Source organism: Pieris brassicae, chromosome 7 (genome assembly GCF_905147105.1).
Source record: "Pieris brassicae chromosome 7, ilPieBrab1.1, whole genome shotgun sequence".
NCBI classification, from domain to species: domain Eukaryota; kingdom Metazoa; phylum Arthropoda; class Insecta; order Lepidoptera; family Pieridae; genus Pieris; species Pieris brassicae.
This window is the reverse complement of record NC_059671.1, coordinates 10,790,351-10,814,542: the sequence shown is the minus strand read 5'-3', so window position 1 is coordinate 10,814,542 and position 24,192 is coordinate 10,790,351. Positions and strand designations below refer to the sequence as shown.

Genomic DNA, 24,192 nt, shown 5'->3' with positions numbered 1-24,192 from the left:
GGCCAACAGTAAGAACCATTTAAAAATACAAATACTCTATGCAATTAATAGTCTTTCTAATTTCTTAGTTTGGTAGCGGGTATATACTTCCTAGTCTGTGCTTACCGCTGGAAAATATACAACGGTTTACATTTTAACAATAAATTTTATTTTACTTTATTCTCTAGCGAAGATTTGGTAAAATTAACGATGAATTCTACGCGATTTTCGGATGCAAATCTGAATTCTCATACCATTTACAATAAGAAACGAGTAAAACAGTTTGTAAGTTCTTACTAAATATTACAATAAAGGTTATGTTTAAAAAAAAATGTATTGTTAATTACTTTAAGATTTATTTCAGAATCTGCCACACAAATGTTTTGAGAGAAATGTGGCATGCGCTTGGAGACGAGGGAATAAGTTTTCTATATTTCCGGGTAGTCAAACAACGAATAAAACTATTGAAAATTCGGATAACAAAATTTTAGATATCCGCCAAGAAATATCACTATTTACTCCTATTTTGCGTAAATTAGTAAATGAAGCAAATGGTGCATTTTTGTCTTTGCAAAGGGCTTCTGATATGTCAAAAAATTCTGATAATCAAGTCGAATATTTGAAACTATCTCGTCAATACCGCTCTATTGTAAGAGTATGCCTGGAGAACTTACAAGAGGCTACAGAAAAGGTTTCTGATGGCTTGGAAAGGAACAGCCTTCAGTCTTTTACAACAATCTTTTATTCAATAGAATGTATTTGGCATTTGTGTGAAATATTATATATAGATGTTATTCCTGGTGAGATAGTCTTACCATATATACTAGAATGGGTAAGGTTTCATTTTCCTTGCCATGAGCAGACTGCAGCATCACTTTTAGAGGCATGTGAAAAGGGCTCAGAAGACAATCCAGAATATTGGAATGCAGTCATTGGGATGGTAGTACAAGGCAGAATTGATGTGGCTAGAGCTCTATTAAAACTCCACTCATCTTCTGATAGCAGTGAATTTAAATTGCTGGATAACTCAATGCGTGCTATGCCTGTTTATAATGTAAGTCTTTCAATAACATGAATTGCTATTTCTTTTGTTGATTAATGTTAAAGCAAGAGGCTTCAGTATTCGACTCTCGTTCCCGAGGTCATATGTTTAATCCCCCGCTGTGCACCTATGAACTTTCTGTTAATATTGATCATAAAATAAATATAGAAATCTAAGGTTCAGACCAAAAAAGATTGTATCGCCACTGTGGTTCTTATTTATTGTTAAATAAATTGACATTCTATTATCGTGTAATATTATTACAGGTTTATGGAGGAATATCTAGTGGGGAGTTCACAATATCTTGGAAACACTGGTATGCTGAGTGCAGGTCAAAATATACTAGTGGCTCTCTGGCTCTACAGCCTCAACTTGAACTTATATTAAGGGTATGGTCATTAATCATAAGTATTTTAAATATCGCTACATGTAATTTTCAGCAAATGTATCTGCCTAAATCACATCTCTATTTTTTCTGATAAATAATTAAAAATTTCATGTTGACCGTCTTACAGATTATGATTGGGGACTACACTGCCTTTGAGACTATTCGTATCAAGTACACATCATGGTTTGATATGCTAGGAGGTTGGATTCTGTTTACAATGCCATGGGCAAAACGGCGGGAAATGGCAAGTGCTGCTGCAGCATGTGCTGGTCTGACACCAGGAGAAAAAACACATTTAGATATAATAATACAAGCATTGCTTGAGGGGGATTTACATCAGGTGAAGATTATGTGACAAGAATAAGTAATTGAAATGGTTTTAATTAATACTATTGTAAAAGAGTATTTTTTGTATTCTAGGTGATACATGAAATGCAACAAGTATCGGACAATGGCTGGTCTGCGACACATCTCACCGACATGCTATATCATTGTGGTAAATTGCAGATCTTGGACAAACAAATTGAGTAAGTCACAGCTATTAAACAAGTTTTTCATTTAGATCCATTGTCCATAGATAGGTTTTTTTATAAAACATTAAGTTCCGATTAGTTAATTGAGCTAGAGGTCAATTTGTAAATACATTTTTTTAGTGTTACAGCACAAATTAGGGACAGTCTTATCTTGGAATATGGTTCATTACTGATGGAGCATAAGTCTCTCTGGTCTGCGGGTCTCTCATACCTTGCTGCAACCCCACCTGAGGGTCTCAAGAGAGCTGAGCTATTATTAGAAAGGATCCCAATAGAGTCTGAAGCCAAGGCAATGAGAATATTGGCAGAGGCTAATAAATATGGATTGCCAAATGTTGGTAGGTCAATTTTCATTAACATAATAAATAACTTAACTGATAACTCTTAAACTTTTTATATGTGAATTTACACTAAGAGTCTCGAACTTGTTTTACTTTATATAAAAGAATTAAAAAAATAATAATAATAAAAATATTAATTTTTGCCTTATATTTTTACTTTCAGCTTTCAATATCTATCTAAATCAATGCTTAACCATAATTTTATGTCTTTCTAGATTTCTTTCTTAGTAAAGATTAAACATCTGTTATGCTATGTCATGATATTATAATAAAGTCCATTTATTTCTAATTAATTGTAAACAATTTACATTCATTATAATTTGATTTTTCTTATTACCTTCATTAGAGAACTGGCAGTAAATGTAAAGTTTAGTAATCTTTTATAATTTTATTGATTATATATCTGCCTTTGATTTATTACATTATTAGAATTATCTTTTAATTATTATTATTTTTAGTGCAAACAGTTTGTGGTTGTATGTCAACGCGACGTTTAAAAAGTGGTAATTCCGGTGCTGCATTAACGTGGGGAGGCCGAACTCGTTCCACTGAGTTGTGCGCGCGAGCAGCCGAACAGGCCTTGCGTCGGTACTGCGCCGGCGCTCCATTACCTCACGCTGAATTGCTACTGACTGGATCTACTGTACTACTCAGTCAGTAAAAAAGCTTTTGTTTTGAAAACTAACTTAACTAACTCTGGCCTCTGTATTAAAATAGTTTACTGCCAATTCTGGAATTATAAAATTCAATGTTATGACAATATATATTGAAATATTAAATATCCAATGCCATATGCTTTTATATAGACACAAATATGTCAAATTTTTTTGCTGTTTGTTATATACTTGTTCTTCATGAAACAAAATTGTTTTGATTTTAGGTAAATACTGTGATTTCCACAACCTATATAAGAACAGGGAGTTTAGAAAAGCTGCAAAGTTATTGGTTTCTTTAATTACTTCGAAACTATCTCCAGATTTGTAAGTATAGCCTTTTTTATCCTAAAAAAACAAGAAATATTTTAATTGTTATAGTTGAACCCAGCATGCACTATGTAATTGAATAGAACAAATTCCTATACACATTTTTAAACATGTTATACTTCAACCACTTAGAAATTTTGTCACTTTGCACTGTGTAATTTTGCCATTTCACTAGAAAAGATTAAAGAAAAAAAAAAGAAGTTGAAATTTTTAATTATATTGTTGCTTACCATTAACATAGTGCTTTAAAACATATTTCAGTTTCTGGGAGACTCTTCTCTTAGACACTTTACCACTGCTTGAAACGGAGACACCAGTGTTATCAGCTGATGACACATATGAAATAATGCTGTGTTTGGAATTGCATTCTTGTGCTCTTACTGGTAAGAAAGCAGATATGCTAAGATTTGCTCTTGCTAGAAATCTTGAAAGGACTGCCCTTCTCAACCTACCAGATGAGGATTAGTATTAGTGGTGTTTTAAATTTAATCAATGAATATCAATAGTGTTGAAAGACTATTTGTATGTTTCCTACATGTTTTGCAATTCATAAAATTATATGTCGAAACTACTAACCCTTATATAGATGTTCCAGATTGAGAATTTTTGTCATACATACTATTTGCAGTTTACCAGTAAAGATGTTATAAATCTCTGTTTTTTAATTGCTAATTATTACTGTCTGGTCCTGGAGAGTATTTCAGTTTTTAAGTACAGTTTTAAGCGTAACATGATTCCATAGTTATTAATGATGAGTTACAGTTGTAAATTATAAAACATTTTGATACAATGTTGTTTCATTAAAAATATAATTCCAAACAAATTTATTAATTATGGCCTACCTAGAATGTTAGACAGCAAAAGCAAATACAATTGTATTTGCTTAAGATCAGAGAATAAAATAAATTTATAAAGAATTGGAAATGTCTAAAATTGTGACATTTATATGTAAATATATTATGACTAATTAATTATTATATGATAATTGTATAATAATACAAAACACATTTTGTATTTGAAGTTATGATGACAATACTTTTACAGTATATGTTTTTCATAATAAAACTTACTGAAACTATTTTAAGACTGTTTAATTATAGAAAAAGCTCAATAATACAAAAGCCTAGAGGAGTAATATAACACTTGTTTATCACAATTTATTTTAATCACATAATTATCACACACACAAGTTAGAATAAAAGCCATTCCATTTACTTATGTATTTTGTAGAAAGCTTCCATTGATTCTAACTCTTGAATGTTGTAGTTTAATATTGTATTGAATCCTTTAAAATTAAATATTCCATAAAATAATTTACCACTCAACATAAGTGGGAACCAAATATTATCATCAGGCCACATGTCATTATATGGTATTGCATCAAGTTCGAACCATTTAGGTATCATTTCTTCTGTTTCTTTAGGTTCACCTTGGAAAACATTAGCAGAAAATACTCTTACATCCATCATAGTGGGATCACCTTCGAATGTAAACTCTAAATGAGCTATATTTTGCAATTCACTAGCTTTAACATCAACACAAGATTCTTCTTTTAATTCCCGTGCTGCTGCTTCAAGAATAGTCTCATTAGGCTCGACTTTCCCGCCAAATCCATTCCATTTGTTTACACCAAAACCTCGTTTCTTCAGACCCAGCAATATTTTGTTATCTTTTCTTAGAAATACAAGTGTGTACACTTTTTTTAAAAAAGTCATGTTTAGTCATAAATAATTTTCCAACGACTTTTACCTATTTTTTTTCAAATTTTAGCGATTTTCGTAAATCTTTAAGTAATACCTATAATTTGTAGGTGTGCTGAACAGATCTTCACACTAAATTGAGAGAATTACTGGTCATAGGATTTGTGTTTATTACACATTTTATCAGATTTAATAAAGGAAATTAATATTTAAAACTAATAATAATAATAGCTTTTATTTAATTCGTTTTATCCCGCCTTTGGTATTGGTTACTTAGACCACAACTTATTATAATATATATTTATTTTCCACCACAGATATAGGATACTTAATGTGCCACTTGCCATAATTTGATACTTGTTACCATAGATAACTTTAAGTTGTTACTACTTCATTTGGTACTCCTGTACTGAAGAATATTATGTAACACTATATTTTTAATATGAATATAGTAATAAGTGTGTGCTCTAGACTAGCACAGTAGAAATTCAGATTCTAAAGACGGCTATTTTCGAATGTCATACTCTGTGCAGATAATGAATATAATTGCATAATCTTATTTAAAAAAGGGCAAATTTATGACCTCGGGAATCTTTATATGAATATATATTTAAAAACTCGGCAAAATACTTATATGCTTACTGAACATAGTCAGTCTGAAATACTACTTCAAAATGTACGATTCTGAGTAGTTCTGACCCGGGTTTGACCCTAGCTGAATTATATAAGTGTATAGCATTATTTTTCGTGTGAATATTATCACTTACATTCAATTATCGTCAGTAGGTCACATCTAGTGTAACATAAGTTTTTTTCTTTTTAGTATGCAAGGGAAACTTACCATTTATTAGAGTAATTATTCATGTTTTTTAATGGTATTGGTAATACCGAGTATGGAATGGGTTATTTAAATTGTGAAAACTGAATAATTCGTAAATTGCATAGTTACCATATTAAATTAGGTATACTGTATACGAATAAATTTATATGATACATTGCTGCCAATCGACCGTTCCTTTTTATTAACGTGGTTTAATAAAAAATAACTTTCCCCCTACCAGACCTACTCGAGTCACCAGCCAGTTGATACTGATTGAACATATCGAAAGTTGTTTTACTATCTCCCAATATATATTGTATAATAACTAATGGTTGGTGTGGGTGGTTGTATTTACATAAGTTTGATAAGATAAATTACAAGTCACTTAATATTGTCGTCGTAACTTTGTTTGTGGCTCGCAAAGTATTGATTAAAGTGAGAAAAATTAATATAATAATTATTCCATAAATACATTAATTAAAAACTAATTAATATTGTAAAAATACTAGTATTTTTGGGAGAAAGGACGTAGGTGCGTATTGAGTTTAGTAGAATTTACTAACTTTAGTCCGCTTCATAATATCATTTACTTACTATTTAGTAGAAACATTTAGAGTAGAATAGTTTATAAAGGTGTACCTATTTAAGTAAAGACATTGTGAAACCATCTATTTTTTTGTTACAGCCATATTTTTGTCAGAGTAAGATGTCATGTCCAGAATTGCTCCAAGGAGCAGCCGGGTCTTCTTTTACGAATTTGGTTACACATCTTCTAGCTGCCCAATGCCTCATCACAGAATCCTGGCCCAGGGATCACGGAGACCTGGTTTCAGGTATAGCCCAAAGCATGTCAGACTGGCCAGTATGTCAACACTTTATGTACTTCAATTAAATAGTGCATGTGACTATAAACAAACTGTAATTGGACATAAACTTTATCGGAAAAACCAAGTCCTAAGTTTTGGTTTAAATAATTGAATAGTTTTCCTATCACAAAGCTCTGCGTATTTTGAGTTTCTGTAATATTGTAGAGTATAAAGTTAATATCCATTTTTTTGTTTCTAGAAAGCATTAAATTCTAATTCTATATCTTAAATTATATTATTACATCACACTAGCATTAGCATTACTATGTATTCATTTTACAAAAGACAAAAATTTCAACATAGGACTTTGTTACAGTGAGCCAGCGAAGTATTGGTCGTTACATTAACGATAATTATTGTCCATCACAATCGAAAGATTGCGCTTATTTTCGTACTTTTGGGTTATCAATTTGTGATTTTTATGACTAATCGAATCTTAATTATGAAAATGCAAAAATGTCGCATGCTGTCCTTATAATCCAGATGGTTTGGGGGTTTAGTGTTATGGTGTAGATAAATTTACCACCATTTTAAATACCTATAGGGGCCGTGACATGACGACTGCCGTATGGTGGTGACCTACGGTAATCAAAGCTATCTTAATGTTAATTTATAGTTAAACTTTATTCGGAGTAATTAAAATCTTAATATTGCAAAACGGTTCTTTTCAGCCTCAATCATTGTAAAAACAATATATTTTTATTGAGACATTAACATTAAAATAAAAACAAATAACAATTTCATCAGGAATGACGGGCGGCCCTATCGCTACAAGCGATGGTCGATCGCTTCCAGGCAACTCTAAAATAATCTTAATATATATAAATCTCCTGTCACGATGTTTGTCCGCGACTCTTAAACTACTTATCCGATTTTAAATTAAATTGGCACACCGTGAGCAGCCTGGTCCAACTTAAGAGATAGGATAGCTTAGATCTTTAATTATAGTCGCCATTTTATTTTATTGCAAATTATTTGTCTATAATTAATTGACAGTTACAATTATCTGTTAACTCCAAAAGATTCTAACAGATGTCGATACTTTTCGACTGGATTGAGTAAGTAATCAATAGATGGCACTGCTATGGTAAACCGAGAAATGTGTCAAATAAGCTACAATTCAATATCATGATTACCACGTGTTATTGAGGCTAAAGTATAAATTAAATTTATTCTGTAGTAAACGAAATACCGTGAAATTCAATTATTTCAACTTTTTTAGTTTTTGGTGTTAGCATAGCCAACCACGTGTTACTTAGGCCGAAGTGTAAATCAAATTCAAATTATAGTGACGATAATACAGTGAAATTATTCTTTCGTGTCATGGTATTAAGGCTAACTAAAACCACATTAAGGAGAAACGAAGTTCGCGGGGGCAGCTAGTAATGATATAAATAATTTGTTGTCATTAAAACTGTGTTGTTTTATTACTATAAGACTATAAGAGTTTGTAACTCGCAGATATATTAAAATTTATTATAATACTCGTAGAGATAGTGTGCACCTATATTTTGTGTGGCTGGTTGCCAAAACCTACCTCCCTTATTCATAAACATACTGCATCAATTAATAGCGGCGGCGGGACGTGACGACCCCATCACCTACTGGTGAAATAGTGTGCTAGAGGTTATTTCGTCAGGGCAGTCTGCTGCTTGGCCCACCTCCCTTCGGGAACTCTAGCCTTCTGGTCTTTTGCCAAACCTGTCTTGGACAGCTTTTTCAGCCCTCTATTCCACCACTGCTCAGGAAGGATGACTCGCGGACCCACACAACGAAGGAGAAGGCCGATCTTCTAGGCTGTCCCTTTGCGTCGAACTCCAGTTTGGATGACCAAGGGAAGGAACCACCGACATTATTGTGGTGTGATACTACAATGCCTGAAGTTATATTCCGACAACATGCTATCCGCAAAGCTTTATCTTCCCTGGTCATCCATTGGTTGAACGGGGCTGATGGCATCCCTCCAATTGTGCTGCATACTTATGCTCCTGAGTTGACTCCGGTTTTAACGCGCCTTTAAGTTTGGAAATAGCGAAAATCTTCGATCGGGTGTGGCACGGAGGACTGTTCTCGAAACTTCCAGCCTACGGGCTTCCCAAGAAATTATGCGACTGGATCTCCAGCTTTCTAGCCGATCGGAGCATCAAGGTCGTCATCGACGGAGCATGTTCCGACCTTAAACCCGTGAACGCTGGGGTCCCACAAGCCTGTGTTCTATCCCCGACCCTGTTTCTTGTGCATATCAATGATACGTTGCAACTTAGCAACATTCATTGCTATGTTTACATTACGTTTTTTAAGTTGCACGTTTTCTGCTAAAAATCACCCTTTGTCGCTACTCCTCTCTTTGACGATACTCTCCTTAAAGCTTCAGCTAGCATTGGGATATATCGAATGACTTTCTGTTTTGCGGTCATTTGGAAGGAAAGGCTAAGTTAGCCTCTAATAAGCTTGGTGTGCTCTGCCTGGAGAGACGGTACGTCACTTCGAGCCACCACTTGCAACTATATAAAGCGCAAATTTGGCTGCACGTAGAGTACTGTTCTCACCTCTGGGTGGTCACCAGTAGCAGCTCCTTCCGCTTGACTGTATTCAACGAAGACTGATTCGAATCGTCGCCGACGAGTCACTTTCCGACCGGCTTGGCGTTGCGTAGAGATGAGGGATCTCTCTGCATTTTCTACCGTATTTACCATGGAGAGTGTTCAAAAGGATTTGTTTGGACTAATACCTGTAGCTGAGTTTCATCATCGGACGTCAATGCAGAATACAAAATACCATCCGTATCACCTTGACATCCGTTGTTCCACAACTGAGCGTTTCATAAAGCAATTTCGGCTGCGCAAGACCACTTTGTGGAACCAGTTCCTCACTGAAATATTTCCGAACCAATTCGACTTAGGGTCCTTCAAGGAAAAAGCGTACTAGTTATTAAAAGGCAGGCAGCACGCTTGCGAACCTTATGGCAGTGTGAGTATCCATGGACGGTGGTATTACATAACATCAGGTGAGCCTCCTGGCCGTTTGCCTTTTATAACATGAATGTTTTATCCTGGATATACATTTACTACGTAAATGAATAATTTAGACAAAATATTCCTACGCTTATAGTATTATTCAATTGTTTTATTTCAGATGGAGATTCATTTGATTTTATTATTGTCGGTTCGGGTACAGCTGGATCGATTGTTGCTAACAGACTTACAGAAGTCACGAATTGGAGGGTGTTATTAATAGAGGCGGGTGGTGATCCACCAATGGAATCTATTATATGTCATAATATTGAGACCTTTTAGTTATAATTTTATTATTTATATCATACAGTTTTGAAATATTTTTACTACGAAAAATATGTTGCAGTAGTTTTATGTAAATGTTTTTTTTCTTATAGTTACAAATTTTAGGCCATATAAAAACATACCTTCATTGTAATTGTTTTCACATTTCATTGAAATTGTTTATTTATTTATTAAGACTTCGTTGCATAACGTAATTCGCGTTAACATAATAAATATTGAACATAACTAAATGAAAAGGAACTGGCAGCCTTATCGCTAATTTGCGTTTCACCGGAAACGCAGGACCTGAAGAAGATATTTCTTTTACCAATAATTAAACTACACCGTAATAATTAAAGCAGGTACTCTACTTCTGATTGCAGATACCAAACTTTTCTGGAGCGACACATAATAGTAAACACGCATGGCAATATTACACAGAAAAAGATGAGACGACAAACAGAGGATGCGTTAGTGGCAAATCCTTTTGGCCTCGGGGTAGAACGTTGGGCGGTACCGGATCCATTAATGGCCTACTTCATATGAAAGGTAGCGCCTATGACTACGCTTCATGGCATGTTGCACAAAACGATGGGTGGGATTGGAATACAATAACAAAATACTTCGTGAAAAGTGAAAAAAATATTGATCCATTTATTCTTAATAATTCAGAACTTCGAAAGCACCACGGAGCAGATGGAGAATTTATAGTTGATCAACTGAATTGTTTTCATACTGAATTTGTAGAAACACTTACCATGGCATACAAAGATTTAGGTTTAAAATATTTGGATGATCTGAATGGGCCTAGTCAAATGGGATTTGGTAAAATTCGAGGAGGTAACTTTAAAGGACGAAGAGTAAGCTCAGCCACAGCTTTTCTGAATAAAATTCAGGAGCGGAAAAATTTATATATTTTAAAAAATACATTTGTTAATAAAGTAATATTTGAAAACAAAGTAGCCAAGGGTGTCGAAGTTACCTTGCCTAATAATAATGAAGCTAAACTGTTTACTAGTAAAGATGTAATATTAAGCGCTGGATCAGTGAATACACCTGTTTTACTGATGCTATCAGGCATTGGGCCCAAAATACACTTAAATACTTTAGGCATCGAGGTTGTCTCTGATTTACGTGTCGGAGAAAACCTACAAGATCACGTCAGAATTCCTATACCTGTGACAATTAATATGGGGGCTAAGGCAAAAAGTGAAACATTTTGGTTGAACGCTGCTTTTCAATATTTAACAGAACAAAAGGGTCCACATGCAACCAACTACGATCAAGCAAATATAAATGCATTTCTATCTGTTCCAGACGGTAAAACTCTTCCTGATGTGCAAATAGACCACAATTATTTTGTTCCAAACACATCTTACGTATATTCAATCTGCAGAACTATAATGTCGTTTAATGAAGATATATGTAAACAATATTCTAGAATGAATGCAGACGCCGAATTGATAATTTTCTTTGTATCTCTGTGTAAGCCTTATTCCAGGGGAAAAATTTTGTTACGCTCCAACGATCCCAAAGAACATCCAAAGATTTATTCAAAATACTTCAGCCATCCGAAAGATATGGACATATTTGTGAAAAGCTTAAAAAGAGTAATGGAAATTGTTGACACTGATACTTTTAAAAAGGCAAACGCTGAGTTAAAGAGAATATACTTCAAAGATTGTGATAATTATGATTTAGGCAGTAATAGATACTGGGAATGTATGGCCAGAACGCTAACATACAATGTTTATCACCCAGTAGGTACTGCAAAGATGGGGTCTATTGCGGACTCTACCTCTGTCGTGGATAGTAATTTAAGAGTTATAGGCGTCAGTGGACTGAGAGTGATAGATGCAAGCATTATGCCTACGATTCCCAGTGTTAATACCAACGCAGCAACCATGATGATAGCTGAAAGAGGTTCTGACTTTATAAAAGAGAAATATTTAAAGGTTAGCAGTAAGGACGAACTGTAATTTCTGTTTAAAAGTTGAGTGGGCTTAATATAAACTTTCATAATATGTATAAAGGGCATATTATGAAAGTTTATAGTTTTATTCTAGATAATTCCCCGACTATGTAATCGTCGGAGGTATTTAATACCTTACGTATGGTATTCTTAACCCGGATGATTTAACACTACTATCTATTTCTATTAACAACTTTTTTTATGACTTTTACAGCAAATCCCAGAAAGATGCCTCTTAACCTAATGTTGAACATTATTTCACTCGCCTCTGTTACCTCCATGCCCATAGCTTGTTCAGTGTTATACCTGTCGTATCCATACATTGGACAGTCGGTCAGAACATGCAACACCGTCTCTTCAGCTGTATTGCTACAAGTTATAGTACATACAAAGTTTATAGTCAACTAACAATCTTATTTTAGTTTCGAAATTTGGTGTGTTAAATATTCCTAATATATATGTCATAGCTAGCTGGCTGATTGTATACCTACATGCAATCTCTAACATCACAATACCTATAAATTAATTCATATACCTATAGTTATTTATTTTATTATCCACACCATTTACCACCACATAATAATTTAAATTTATAAAATCCTTCATATCCTATATATACTTATTTCAGACATTTTTTATTAGAGTTTTTATATGAGGACTCACATGTAGAAAAGAAATTATAATGTCAGCTTCTAAAGAAACAATGAAAATATGTCATACTGTTATAGCAGCTTCACGGTTCCTTCTTGTAATGATAATAATTAATAACATAAACACCTTATCGATCGTGGACAAAGGAATTTTGCCATTAACTAAGAACTCTGTAGCTCTACAGTTCTATATTGACATTGAAAATAATAGTCGTTTAAAGTTATGTACAGTGCATGCTTCGCATCAAAAGTGCTGTTTAGCAGGACAGGAGAAAGATATCTGCAGGGTTTTGGATATCTACCCACCGTCTGATGATATTATTAAACCGAGGGATAGAAGGACTTTTTTGTATATTTCTCCATTAATCCACCAACATGATTTGGAAGGACATTGTACTTTTGAAATAGAATATCAGTGTAATACAAAATTTGACAAATTGAATGCTATTCTTCCATTCGACACACGAGTTCATGAATGTCCGAAGAAACTCTTTGGTGATTATTTACGTAACGAAAAAATATCTGCTTGCGATACATTAGACCAGGATTCATTAGATTCTTGTTTACCTGTTCATTGTGATCTGAAGTATCTGGGTCATCGGATACACTATAAAAACAAATGCGTCGATATTCCTATCTGCATAGGAAATCTTTATAAAGAATTACCAGATATAGTATATGTACCAGATTCAAATTTATGTCGAAATCTAGAAATGCCTATAACTCTTGAAGATGTTTATGCCATTACATCTGGATTAGGCATCGCGACACAAACCACAACTGAAGATAATACTTATGTAGAAGTGAAATCAAACTGTTCCACAATTTCACAAAATATTAATCTAATAAGAGATTTAATGTATGGAAGGCTGTATCCTTATACGAAAGGTAAAATTACTGACTTTAGTAAATGTTTTACATCAGCAATACTCACCATTATATTTTGCATAATAAGTATAACTGCGGTTTTGTTTTCTTTTATATGTTGTGTTAAAACCACACTATGGTTGTATAAACAAGGATCCGATGGGGAAATAAAAAAACATTGGCAATGTGTAAAGCGTCGTTTTAAAAGGAAACAAAAATGTAAAGATAAAAGTGTGACCGATAAGGAAGTAAGGAACGCGTTATTAAAGGAGGTGATCGTAAAAGATATTCCCATGGAGCTTAGGGATAGTGTGGTAAATATATGCGACAGGATGGAGAAAGAAGTATGTAAGAGACAACGTTACAGAAAAGAAGATATAGGTAGTCAGATAAGTTTACTGCATGGCAGTTCACCGGTGGAATCTGATGGTGAAGAATAGTCTTAAGACGCTTTAACGTTATTTATGTAGGTTGTATGTTGTTGCACAACTACGATTTTAAATTATTTAATTAAACACTTTTAGTATTACATTTGGTTGATGATAGACTAGAACAGATGATCAAATGAATAATTTAAAAACCAATGTTTCCAATTAAAATATTAAAGTTGTATAGTGTATACAAAGAAAATGTATGTGAAAGCTTAATTAAGTATGATAACAAATCTATACTATAAACAAACATTTAATTCTTTGAATTTAGTTCAGATCAAAGAAAACGTCTCGGTTAAATGTTTCGTTATATTTATCTCTAAGACATGAGTTTCGACTTAAAACATTTCAGTTTTAATTAAATTTGAAAGTTTAACTTAAAGATTTACATTAATGTCTTTTATTAATTAGTATAAAGTACATTTGGCCCGACCTCCATCAGTGAGTACCAGTCCGTCACCGGCGTTTGTTCGTTTATCATTCGTGCATAGATATATGATGAGCCACGTAAGCTATAGACTCTTGCGTCACTCATGTAATCGTGATAATTAGTATAAGTTCACATGAATAGAAGAATATCAAAGATTTAGTTGACTAATGACTTCCATTTATTTACATTTACACGGCAGATAGCGCTGTGCAACGAGTGATATAATTACAATGTGTTTCGTAGGTTCACATTGCCATGATAACGCACAAAAGTTCAACGATCTTAAACGAATTTCAAAATTTGAATCAAACCTGTTAAGCCGTTTGGTCACAATAATGTTTTTTCATTCATTACAAAAAACAACAATGGTAATATGTAGTAAAAATGAAATGAATAGTTCCCATTGATAATTTTAACTAGATACGTTGCCGTTTTGTGTTATACTATTGTGCGAAAAGTAAGGAAATATCTTCTATGCCTTGCCTTTTACCTCTTGGTCAATTTGTCGCTGTGACCGAAATTGGTTATGTATTGTTATTTGTCCACGCGCAGGTTTCTATCCCTTATGCGCGCATATTAATCTAAATTCTTACGAATAAAGAAGTTTTAATTTGTAAATACCCAATATGAGTTAATAAGTGATGCTATAATAGTTGTAGTAGTTTATGAACCTAGGGGTAGAAACACCAGTAACCTATGGTATAAATTAATGTTTGCTAACAACAAATATAATTTTTTAGACAGAAAGTTGTAAAAGACATTCCCGAGCGTGGCTGATTTATTTTTTAATTTGAAGGAATTAGTTCAAGGATGACGAAAAATATATAATAAATAAGTAAGAAAAAATTGTCAATAAAGTTTAATACGTGCGACTGTATGATGCCTATATTTGCTTTAAATATATTAACTATAAGTAATATGAACATAGTGTGTATTTTGTGGTGAAACTACTTTGCAAAAATCATAACGTAAAACAAAAAACATAAGTACTTTTGTAAAAATACGTAGGACATGGATGCTATCATTATCTGACGCGCTCGAGTATGTCCATGGCACAGTTTTTTTTTACATATTTGGAAAACTATAGCCGTTCCCCCCCATGACATACATTATATAACATTTTTTTCTTATTATCTAAGCTTCATAACTCAATAGGTCTCTACTACGCTCAAGTAAATCCCCATTTAGCATCGTGGGCTCCCCTACTATTAAAGTGAAGTGCCGCAAAAACCCCTTTCGGAAACAGCAGTAAGTTTCTAACCTTAGTTTAGATTACGTTTTATTTAACAAGTACACGTAAGTCATAGAATAATAATTTCCGTACACATCATAACCGTCATACTTGCAACATAAAGATCGACTCAGTAGTTATGATAGGTTATACTATTATAACAAATTTTGAACAATGCGCAAAATTCTTTGATATCGCCTACCACTCTAGTTTATAGCTTGCCGAACAAAGTCCTATATGATGCTACGTATGGTTTTTACGTTAAGTTAAATAACGTGAGTTAGCGTTTCGTTAAACGTGGACCTATTGAATTTATTACAACGATACAAACATATATATATATATATATGTATAGTTGAGATTTATTGAAATATTCATACCACACTTCTGAACATCTAAAAAGTAAACAATCACAATTTATTAATCTTAATTTTTTATGATTTCGACACAATTGAACTTAGCGATAATATTTACGTCACAGTTGTAGGTAGCACTTATACTTTAATATGCGTATTGGCATTGATAAGCTTTATATATAATATAGAATATATTATTTATATATATATAATAATAGAAAAAGAAATGCTATAATGTTTAAAACACGTTCTCTATCCAACGATATCCCATGCTGTGGCCCGTGTCTCAATGTAGATTATTACGTTGTTAGAAAATGCTTTCCGAAATACACAGATCCGCATTTTTCCTTCATAGTGGAATCTCTGACCTTCGCAACGCTTATTTACAAATGAACAGAGATAGAGAAAGCGAATAATGGAATTAGGCTTATATTCTATAAATATTTAAAATACCTAATGAGAATATTTTTAAGATATCATCAAAGTATACACGGAGTAAGCTGTCTGCATTATCTGTAAGAATATACAAATCATTATTTACTATATGTCTGATATGGTGATCTATGGTAAAAAGGCTTCGACGTTAACGTTGAATAACGCCACCCTCACCACTTTAGACTCCAGTCAGTATTTATTTTCTTTAAAGGCAAGTACAGGTGAACCTTTCTTCTATGTATGACATGAGCTGTGACATGATTTTAAAGTCTAAGACACATAAAACGAGTGCTCAAAGAAATAACGCCTTTGGTCTTTGGAAGATACTTCATATTAAGTGTTAAGCATTTCTTCGTTGTGGTCAAATCTATAGGTACTATGAAATATAATATTTTATCTTTATGAACTTACCGATACAAATATTTCCAATCTAATTGTAAGCATTCCACATGCCGTAAAGTGCACAGGTACCTGCGAGCGCGCCATCATTATAACAATGGATCGACGGACGCTGGTGTCTGGAACTGATTCCCACTTGCAGTCATACAAGAAGTTGCAGACCTCGGCCGCCTGGACCAAATTATTACAGCCGACTTAGTTTTAGATAAAGCCAATAAAGCAAATTAATAAAACTTTTTCGAGGACATAAACGTGATTTTATTGCATTATTTTCTAGAGCTCCTTTAGAGTGTTTATAGGTTTTACTCAGCGAGAGAAAATTACGATAAAGAAGAGAAGGTAATGTAAAATAAGAGTAGGATGCTTATGAAACTTATGAGAGCATACGTAATTTTGTCACCCAGCTCACCTGATATTAAGTGATACCAGCGTCAATTGACACTCACATTGCCAGAAGGCTCGGTCTTTTCTTGAAGGACCCTAAGTCGAATTGGTTTCTAAATACTTTAGTAATCTGGTTTCACATAGTGGTGGTGCCCAGTCCCAGACTCCACGTTTCGACTTCAGACGAAATTTTTTTCAGGTACTCATCGACAATTAGATAGTGGGTAGCGTGCACGATGGAGTTATGTCCTGACATTTGTTAAGTCTACGGCAAATGTGTAAGTGGGTGCCTTTGTTGATTTTCTCCGTTTGTTCCGATATCGATTAGTAATTGACCTATATTGGTCGTGGAGCGCAGAATTCCCCCCTCAGAATACAAAGGGCAGTCTGTGCATCCACCACCGGGTGCAGAACGTCCCAGTGGAGGACGCCCAGAGGAGGATTCTCCAACGCGAGCGCATAGGGGTAGTTTCTGTTTGTTCTGCACCACCATTTTTTTTGGTGAAGGGGATATGCTCCAGGAATCTCTCTCGGCGCACGAAGCGCGGTGACAATTCAGCGAACCTAAGAGTTCTGTTTATTTGGCTGAACTATATTTGTACTACTTGCATTGTAAATTAAAATCAAAGGTTTCTGTTTTATAACTTACAGTGGATGTGACATCCGATGCGACATAACAGGGTATGAAAATGTTGATCGAAGCCGCAGTTGCGAATATAAAGTAAATTATTGTGTTTTCACTTCCCTGCAATTATTTAATTTATGTAATATATACTTTAATTACCATGAGAACAAGATAACTAACTATTATACAACAAATTTTTTTATTGGAATATTTTTTTATATAAATATAAATAACAAACAGTGAATAAAAAATACTTGTCGACTTGTAAGTTTTTGTGTAATATTCCGAGACTAAAATTTGCGTGATATTGTTTGGCCTTACCGCTTTCGTCTGGCTGAGGCCCATCGAAATCTGAATAATGACTAGTGTGAAGACAGAGGCCAGCCAGAACTGATAAAATGACTGAATTTGTTTAATAAACCTGCAACAAATATAAAATAAACCTTAAAAAATTACAAAAAAGACCACAGAGAACGTGAGTATTTTGTTAAACAGTCTAGATTTGTATTTTATGATTTCTGTGTCGGATATAATATAATACGTTCTCTACCTATAAACATCACATTGTTCCTTTACAATAATTCCAATCTTCGCATTAATTGTTGAAATGTCTGCGTCTTCCATTAAGTGGCTTATCTTGTGAGAATAGGTTTTAATTTTTAGTGAAGCATGCAGCACTGTTATGTAGAATAGTCCATCAAAGCCTAGAACAATTCAATTCAACTTTGGGAGAATTCAGTTATATTTTTTACGAATAATAGTCTCTCGCAGTTATATAGTCATACGTCGAACCACTATCGAACGCAACGATTCGTCTTGCGTCTTTCACTCTCTATACTTATAATCTGAAAGTGTTGCTTTGGTGACGGTTCGATTTCCACTGGAGTTACAGATTAATATTGACTTTTTATCCGTCTCTTATGAGTTGTAAGGACTCAACTACTTTTAATGCCGTTTGGTAAAAAATGATGGAATTTGTACGGCATTAGGAGTGACACTGGTCAGTCAAGACTCTGGTCTTTAGAACACACAGGATTGCTAGTGCGGCTCTTGAGAGTCCTAAGACTGGCTTTTGCGGGGTAAAACATTTTAACAGGTAAGTATATGACATGCATTCGCTGATATAAGATTTAATTTTGGTCGTTACGTCATAAGAAGATAATAATATGTTCTGTTAATAAGTCAATTTTATTGTTTCTATTATTAATGTTTTGAATAAAATAATAAATCCGATTTAGAAATAATTACCTGTATATGCAATTATTACGATTATTACGGTATAAATGCCATAAACAGTAAGAATTTCAAAATAAGGTGTGTCATATTTCAGCTCCTCTATAAACGGAATTAGTGATTCATGTATCATATATTTTCTCGGTTCTTCAGTAAACTGGGAAAGGAGAGTTAATACTGACGCCTGCAGGATAAAAGCTAAACCAGTACATATCACCATTAAAGTCCAGATAATTTCCAATTTTTTGCATTTCTCTATTGTCTCTGTGACAATAACGAGGTAGTCTTCAGGAAGGTGGTTGTAACTTTCGTAATCTGTGGACACTTTATCTAGTATTGCTCGGAATTTCTTATTTTGATTTATCGTTAGAAATATCTAAAAAATGATACAGAAATATTCAATAAGTATTAGATTCATTTAAAAATTCTAGTAGAGACTATGAAGCTATTAAAATGTAAATATTACCTTAATATAGACGTAAACAAGCAGCACGGTGATGATAAGCTGACGAAAAAGATTATCTGTGTCGTTGATTTGTATTCGCTCTCTGATATCGCATAACATTATAAAGAGTTGTGGGGCACAGAGAACTCCGATCACACCTATATAGTTGACCGATATAAAAGAAAAAGTCAAGATATTAAAAAAACTTAATTAATCTGTAATTTTATTTAAAGAGAGTCCTGTTTCTCCGCCGTCATTGATTAGGTCATATCGTCAGTAGGATATTAAGTTTAAGACGTGCCATTTTTGAGATATTTGCTTCATAAAACGGAGTAGTATTTGCCAGCACTCGAAAGATGTTTGGATTGAATGCCTTAACCTCTAGCCTAAAACTGCTAAAACGTATACAGTTTTAAGTTTGTATCCCTATGGTTCTTAAAAGCGCTATAATAGTAATTATTTTTAACAAGTCCAACCATTCAATAAAACAAAAAGTCTCACCAAACCCGATTGTTCTTTTAGAGTCTTTTCGTGGATTAGGATACATCATGCTTGCGATGAGAAAAAATGTGATGAGTTCGTACGTTGCATGCACGCATTTAAACTTATTTTCTGAAACTGACAACAGGAGGTATTAAACTGTTAAAAGAATATGCAAACTTAATGGGGGTACATCCATTCAGAGTGAAAAAATAAATGTTTTTATTACTGATGTTATGGCGCGTTTTTACCTATGGCGTGCCCTGTATTATGAGGTGAAAAATTGACAGCGATATAGGCTCGTCTCGCGGGAAATTACTTCCGTATCGCAGGTGACGTCAAGTAGGAAATAAATTTTATGTAACAAATCTACAAAATTAACTATTTGTGCCGACTTTTAACACTTGTCAATATTATCACGCTCCTATTTTAAAAAGTAAATGAGTCTCATTGTATTAATCTCTCTCTTTTAAGTAACCTCCATTTGACAGATAAAGTGGCAACTTTTAACTTTTTTTATTTTGGTGACATTTGTAAAGCAAAATGCATCTGTTTCTTGTTCCGCTTTTACTGTAACACTGAAAATATTTAGAACTGGCCAGTTAGAAACATTGCTAATGAAAACTTTTTAAGAATTTCAATTTTACAACTCTTTGGTAACCGTAGGCGTCAGGAAGATTTGTACCAGATGGTTTCCCACACTTTAACCGACGAACAGAAATACCTGTATTTGACTATGGCAGGTATCGAGATAATGAGTCATCCACCATATAGTCCTGATCTGGCTTCCTGCGACTTTCATTTATTCCCAAGAAAGTTCAAGATGAAATATTTTAAATGAACATTGCAATAGTTTAAATGTTTGTTTGTTTTATTTTTGTTGATTTGGTTATGAACTTTACCCTTTTTTCTGTTTTCCTTACTAGGGCTGCCTAGAAGTGGTCTCTTGTTAGCTATAAGGCCGCCCGTTGCATCCTTAATAATTTATGCTATTTGTTTTTCTTTTAATGTGACGAAGTATAAATTAATAAATGTACGGTAAAGAAACGGCAAATTCTTCAACGTTTAGTAATCGTAATTTTTATATATAAAGAAATAAAATCATATAAAAAAGATAATGCTTACTCATGACTTCGATATTGTCTGCGCAAAATGGTAATGCAGTTGAAAAATAAAAGCTCACATAGAAAGGTACATAATTGGTATCGCTGACAAGTCATATCAATCCAGCTTAGGCTATAAATTAATTTGATACAATAATTTATAAGTAGGAACGTTAAATAAGTCTTTAAAGTATTATTCATAAGTTTGTAAATGCATATGCATTCATAATATAGATATTTTGTCGGTGCTTTTCGCCTGCTACACCTTTATTTGGGAACTGGCCTAAATGTAGACTTTCCTTCAACTTTTTCCCATACTGACGTTAATATGGAAAAGATTAATCCAAATAAATAAATAGGTAGATAAAAGCTTGTATTAAAATAAAAATCCAAATGTGGAATACTTAATGTATAGATTATTATTTAAGTAAATAAACAATATTTGATAATAAAATAAAAAGTTGTTACTTGCTGTTGTTGGTAGTCGTGGAGATGTGTTTTAAATAATACAACAGAAACTCGATTCAGAATGAAATATAAAATTCTCTTTAGAAACAGCAATTTATGAAGACTCAAAGGAAGGATTACGGTTGTCGTGCTCATGTCAAGTTGCGTCAGAAATGGGTTGCTTAATTAAACTAGCGTTATTATACGTATATATAAGTTCGAATTTCCTGGTTACGTCGGTCAAATGAATTCCATAATATCTGTGATTCTAGAGTTTTTAATGCGATGGGAGAGAAACGAGTGGACGGATGGATCATTTAACTGAAATGCTAACATGCAACGCTGGGATATCTCTTTTCTTAAAGGTCTCTAAGACGAAACGGTTTAGATAAAGCTTTATTATCAGCTTGTTCTAGAAAGAGTTGTACGCGGCAGAAAATGCTTTAAAAAATGTTGTGGAACGCCTGGCGTCAAAGTGAAAAGTGTGGAATTTTAAAAATAGTTATAATTACTTGGGTAAATCAATTATTATTCGTTTAACTCACGGGATGAAACTGCCCTTCTGCATTGAATGCTCTCTTCCAATTAAACGTGGCATTCTTCATAAATCAGACTTCTGAATAAATATTCATTAGTTTTGTTATAATATAACCTCCATAAGTGGTTCTATATCAAAAGCTTTACCTCTCAATCTCGTCTCAAAAGTGTAGTCGAACGGCGCCATTATCTACGAAATGTTATTTCCCTCTAATAACATCATGTCAGCCATTGGCATTTTAAAAATTCTATTTTATCTTAAAAAATGTTTCTTGCTTTTATTAAACAAGGGTTTGGTGTAACAAATATTACTTTCATAGAGCCAAGTAGAAGGTTCTCACCGATATTACTTTTTTCGAGTTCACATTGAAGTATCAAATGTAGTACTTTTGAGGCGTGGTAGAGGTTAATACAGATTTTTGAGGAGCAAGGGTGCTCTGATCTGCTTACGAGGATATCATATTATGAGGTATTTGGTTTAATTTAGAATCTGTGTACATTAAATTAGCCTTCGCATTATTGTACTACTATCTATCCGGTCTTTTTATGTTAAATAATGGTCGTATTTTATCAAAACTATTTCGAGTTTCAAATGTCAAATAACTTCTGAAGAAACAACAAGAACTTAACTTTACCTTTACTTTAAGAGGGTTAATGAAACAGCCACCCTGCTGGGAACTGGTGCGCACTGGACTTGTAAATGTAAATCGCTCAATACACTATGTTTACTATACCTATTTAGCTGAGGCACAAGTCAGGACCTCCGTAAACAAAGTCAGGGTAATTGAATTGTTGAAACGTATAGGGTTGTTGGTTCTTGTGGAACATACAATTTGTCCACAGTGTAGTCATTAGTCAAGTTTTGCGCAGTAGTCTAAGCTTGTCTAATTACAATTTGTACCATAACGTTATTCCTGTGATCTTCAAAGTTGGCTATCGACACTTAAGGTTGAATATTGCGAAGACATTTGTAACTAATATTTTATAAGTATAATTATCCAGGATATTAGAATGTACATTAGATAATAGAATGGATACTACGATACAAATTACTTGATAAACAGTTTTATAGCTTTTTTACGATCGGAATCAAAATAAAAAAGTTAATAAAATCGTAATTAGGAGAAATAAAATTTTAATTAGGCATTTAATTAATTAGATCTTGAAGTACTTCGGAAATATTGTCAATGTTGTGAAAAGCAATGGCTTTAATTAATTGCTAATTCTCCTAATAACTATAGACAATATTGGGTAAACGTTTGGATATTGAATTCTATGAATAATACGGATTATTTAATCAAAAGATACAATTACTGAAAATACATTGTAATTTCACAAAATTAATAGATTTCCTCTAACAGGCTATCTACCGACTTTTCGCATATGAAAGCCAGCCCCTCGCTGCACCAGGTGTCATGTAAAATGTCATTTGCCTGACACGAAGAAACCTCCGCAGTATTCCCTAGAAGTAGATCCGTCTGGTTGGTTAACATCGAAAGTGTTGAAACCCATTTCAAGTGTTTCGCCTACTTCATACTGCTTACAAAATATACATATGTACTTTGACGTGGCTGCAATAACTAGTTAAACATATTATGTACTCATTTTCAATATATTATATTCAATATATCTTTAACTTTAAAGACTAATAAAAGATAATACGTCTAGTGTTTGACAAATATTAAAAATAGTGAAAAGAGCTTGTATTAGTCCCAAGTAAACCTACCATGAATAGTGGTCCAGACATTTCGCTCGCGCCAATTGCGGAAACCTACGAAGGCGACATGGTGAGAACTGGAAAAACGTGCAGCATGTGGATATTTCGCGTGTGAACAGCTCCTTTAAGAATTCAGCTTCAGCATCACTATTGATGATTGCCAGATAGGCACCCTCTGCGGCACATGTCATGAAAGCGCGGGTCCAGTTACGGGCAATCAAGTGGAACTTGTAGCAGCTGCCAGTCCGAGACTCCAGATGATAATCTTAAATAAGAACAATTTCAAGTTGTTTTAAATTTCTTGGTGAAAAAAAAGTATTTTCGAGGCTTGGGATTTCTCTTTACCCCTATCAACAGTGCCGCATTCAGTTAACACCTCGTTTTCAGACATATTTCTGTAGCAGACATAGAGGAAGACTTCGTTGCACTTGACATCAGTGATTGTCCCATTTGAATACATCATAATACAGTTTTCGTTGTCAGGCTCGAAAAGCGTCCATTGCAGCGGCACTTTTGCTAA

General features: G+C 33.7%; 3 protein-coding genes, 1 long non-coding RNA gene and 1 pseudogene across 4 annotated transcripts; 2 read left to right on the top strand and 3 right to left on the bottom strand.

Annotated features, from left to right (window-relative positions):
* The first annotated feature begins 87 nt into the window (after nt 1-87).
* LOC123712402 (nuclear pore complex protein Nup85) lies at nt 88-4,041 on the top strand. Its single transcript, XM_045665480.1, has 9 exons — nt 88-264; nt 344-1,033; nt 1,288-1,410; nt 1,537-1,749; nt 1,830-1,936; nt 2,063-2,280; nt 2,742-2,936; nt 3,164-3,263; nt 3,528-4,041. The coding sequence occupies exons 1-9, from the start codon at nt 190-192 to the stop codon at nt 3,730-3,732; spliced, it is 1,926 nt and encodes a 641-aa protein (XP_045521436.1). The 5' UTR covers nt 88-189; the 3' UTR covers nt 3,733-4,041.
* A 300-nt stretch (nt 4,042-4,341) lies between these two features.
* On the bottom strand, nt 4,342-5,296 carry LOC123711937 (oxidized purine nucleoside triphosphate hydrolase-like). The gene has a single exon (XM_045664812.1). The coding sequence runs from the start codon at nt 4,979-4,981 to the stop codon at nt 4,478-4,480; it is 504 nt and encodes a 167-aa protein (XP_045520768.1). The 5' UTR covers nt 4,982-5,296; the 3' UTR covers nt 4,342-4,477.
* A 4,916-nt stretch (nt 5,297-10,212) lies between these two features.
* Nucleotides 10,213-11,909, top strand: LOC123712247 (glucose dehydrogenase [FAD, quinone]-like). The gene is made up of 2 exons (XM_045665254.1): nt 10,213-10,479; nt 10,603-11,909. The coding sequence occupies exons 1-2, from the start codon at nt 10,473-10,475 to the stop codon at nt 11,907-11,909; spliced, it is 1,314 nt and encodes a 437-aa protein (XP_045521210.1). The 5' UTR covers nt 10,213-10,472.
* A 10,081-nt stretch (nt 11,910-21,990) lies between these two features.
* On the bottom strand, nt 21,991-22,407 carry LOC123712155. The gene is made up of 3 exons (XR_006754054.1): nt 22,297-22,407; nt 22,103-22,145; nt 21,991-22,034 (listed from the first exon to the last, which is right to left on the bottom strand). It is a non-coding gene; the product is annotated as an uncharacterized LOC123712155 (long non-coding RNA).
* Nucleotides 22,408-23,661: 1,254 nt separating this feature from the next.
* On the bottom strand, nt 23,662-24,192 carry LOC123712246 (annotated as a pseudogene).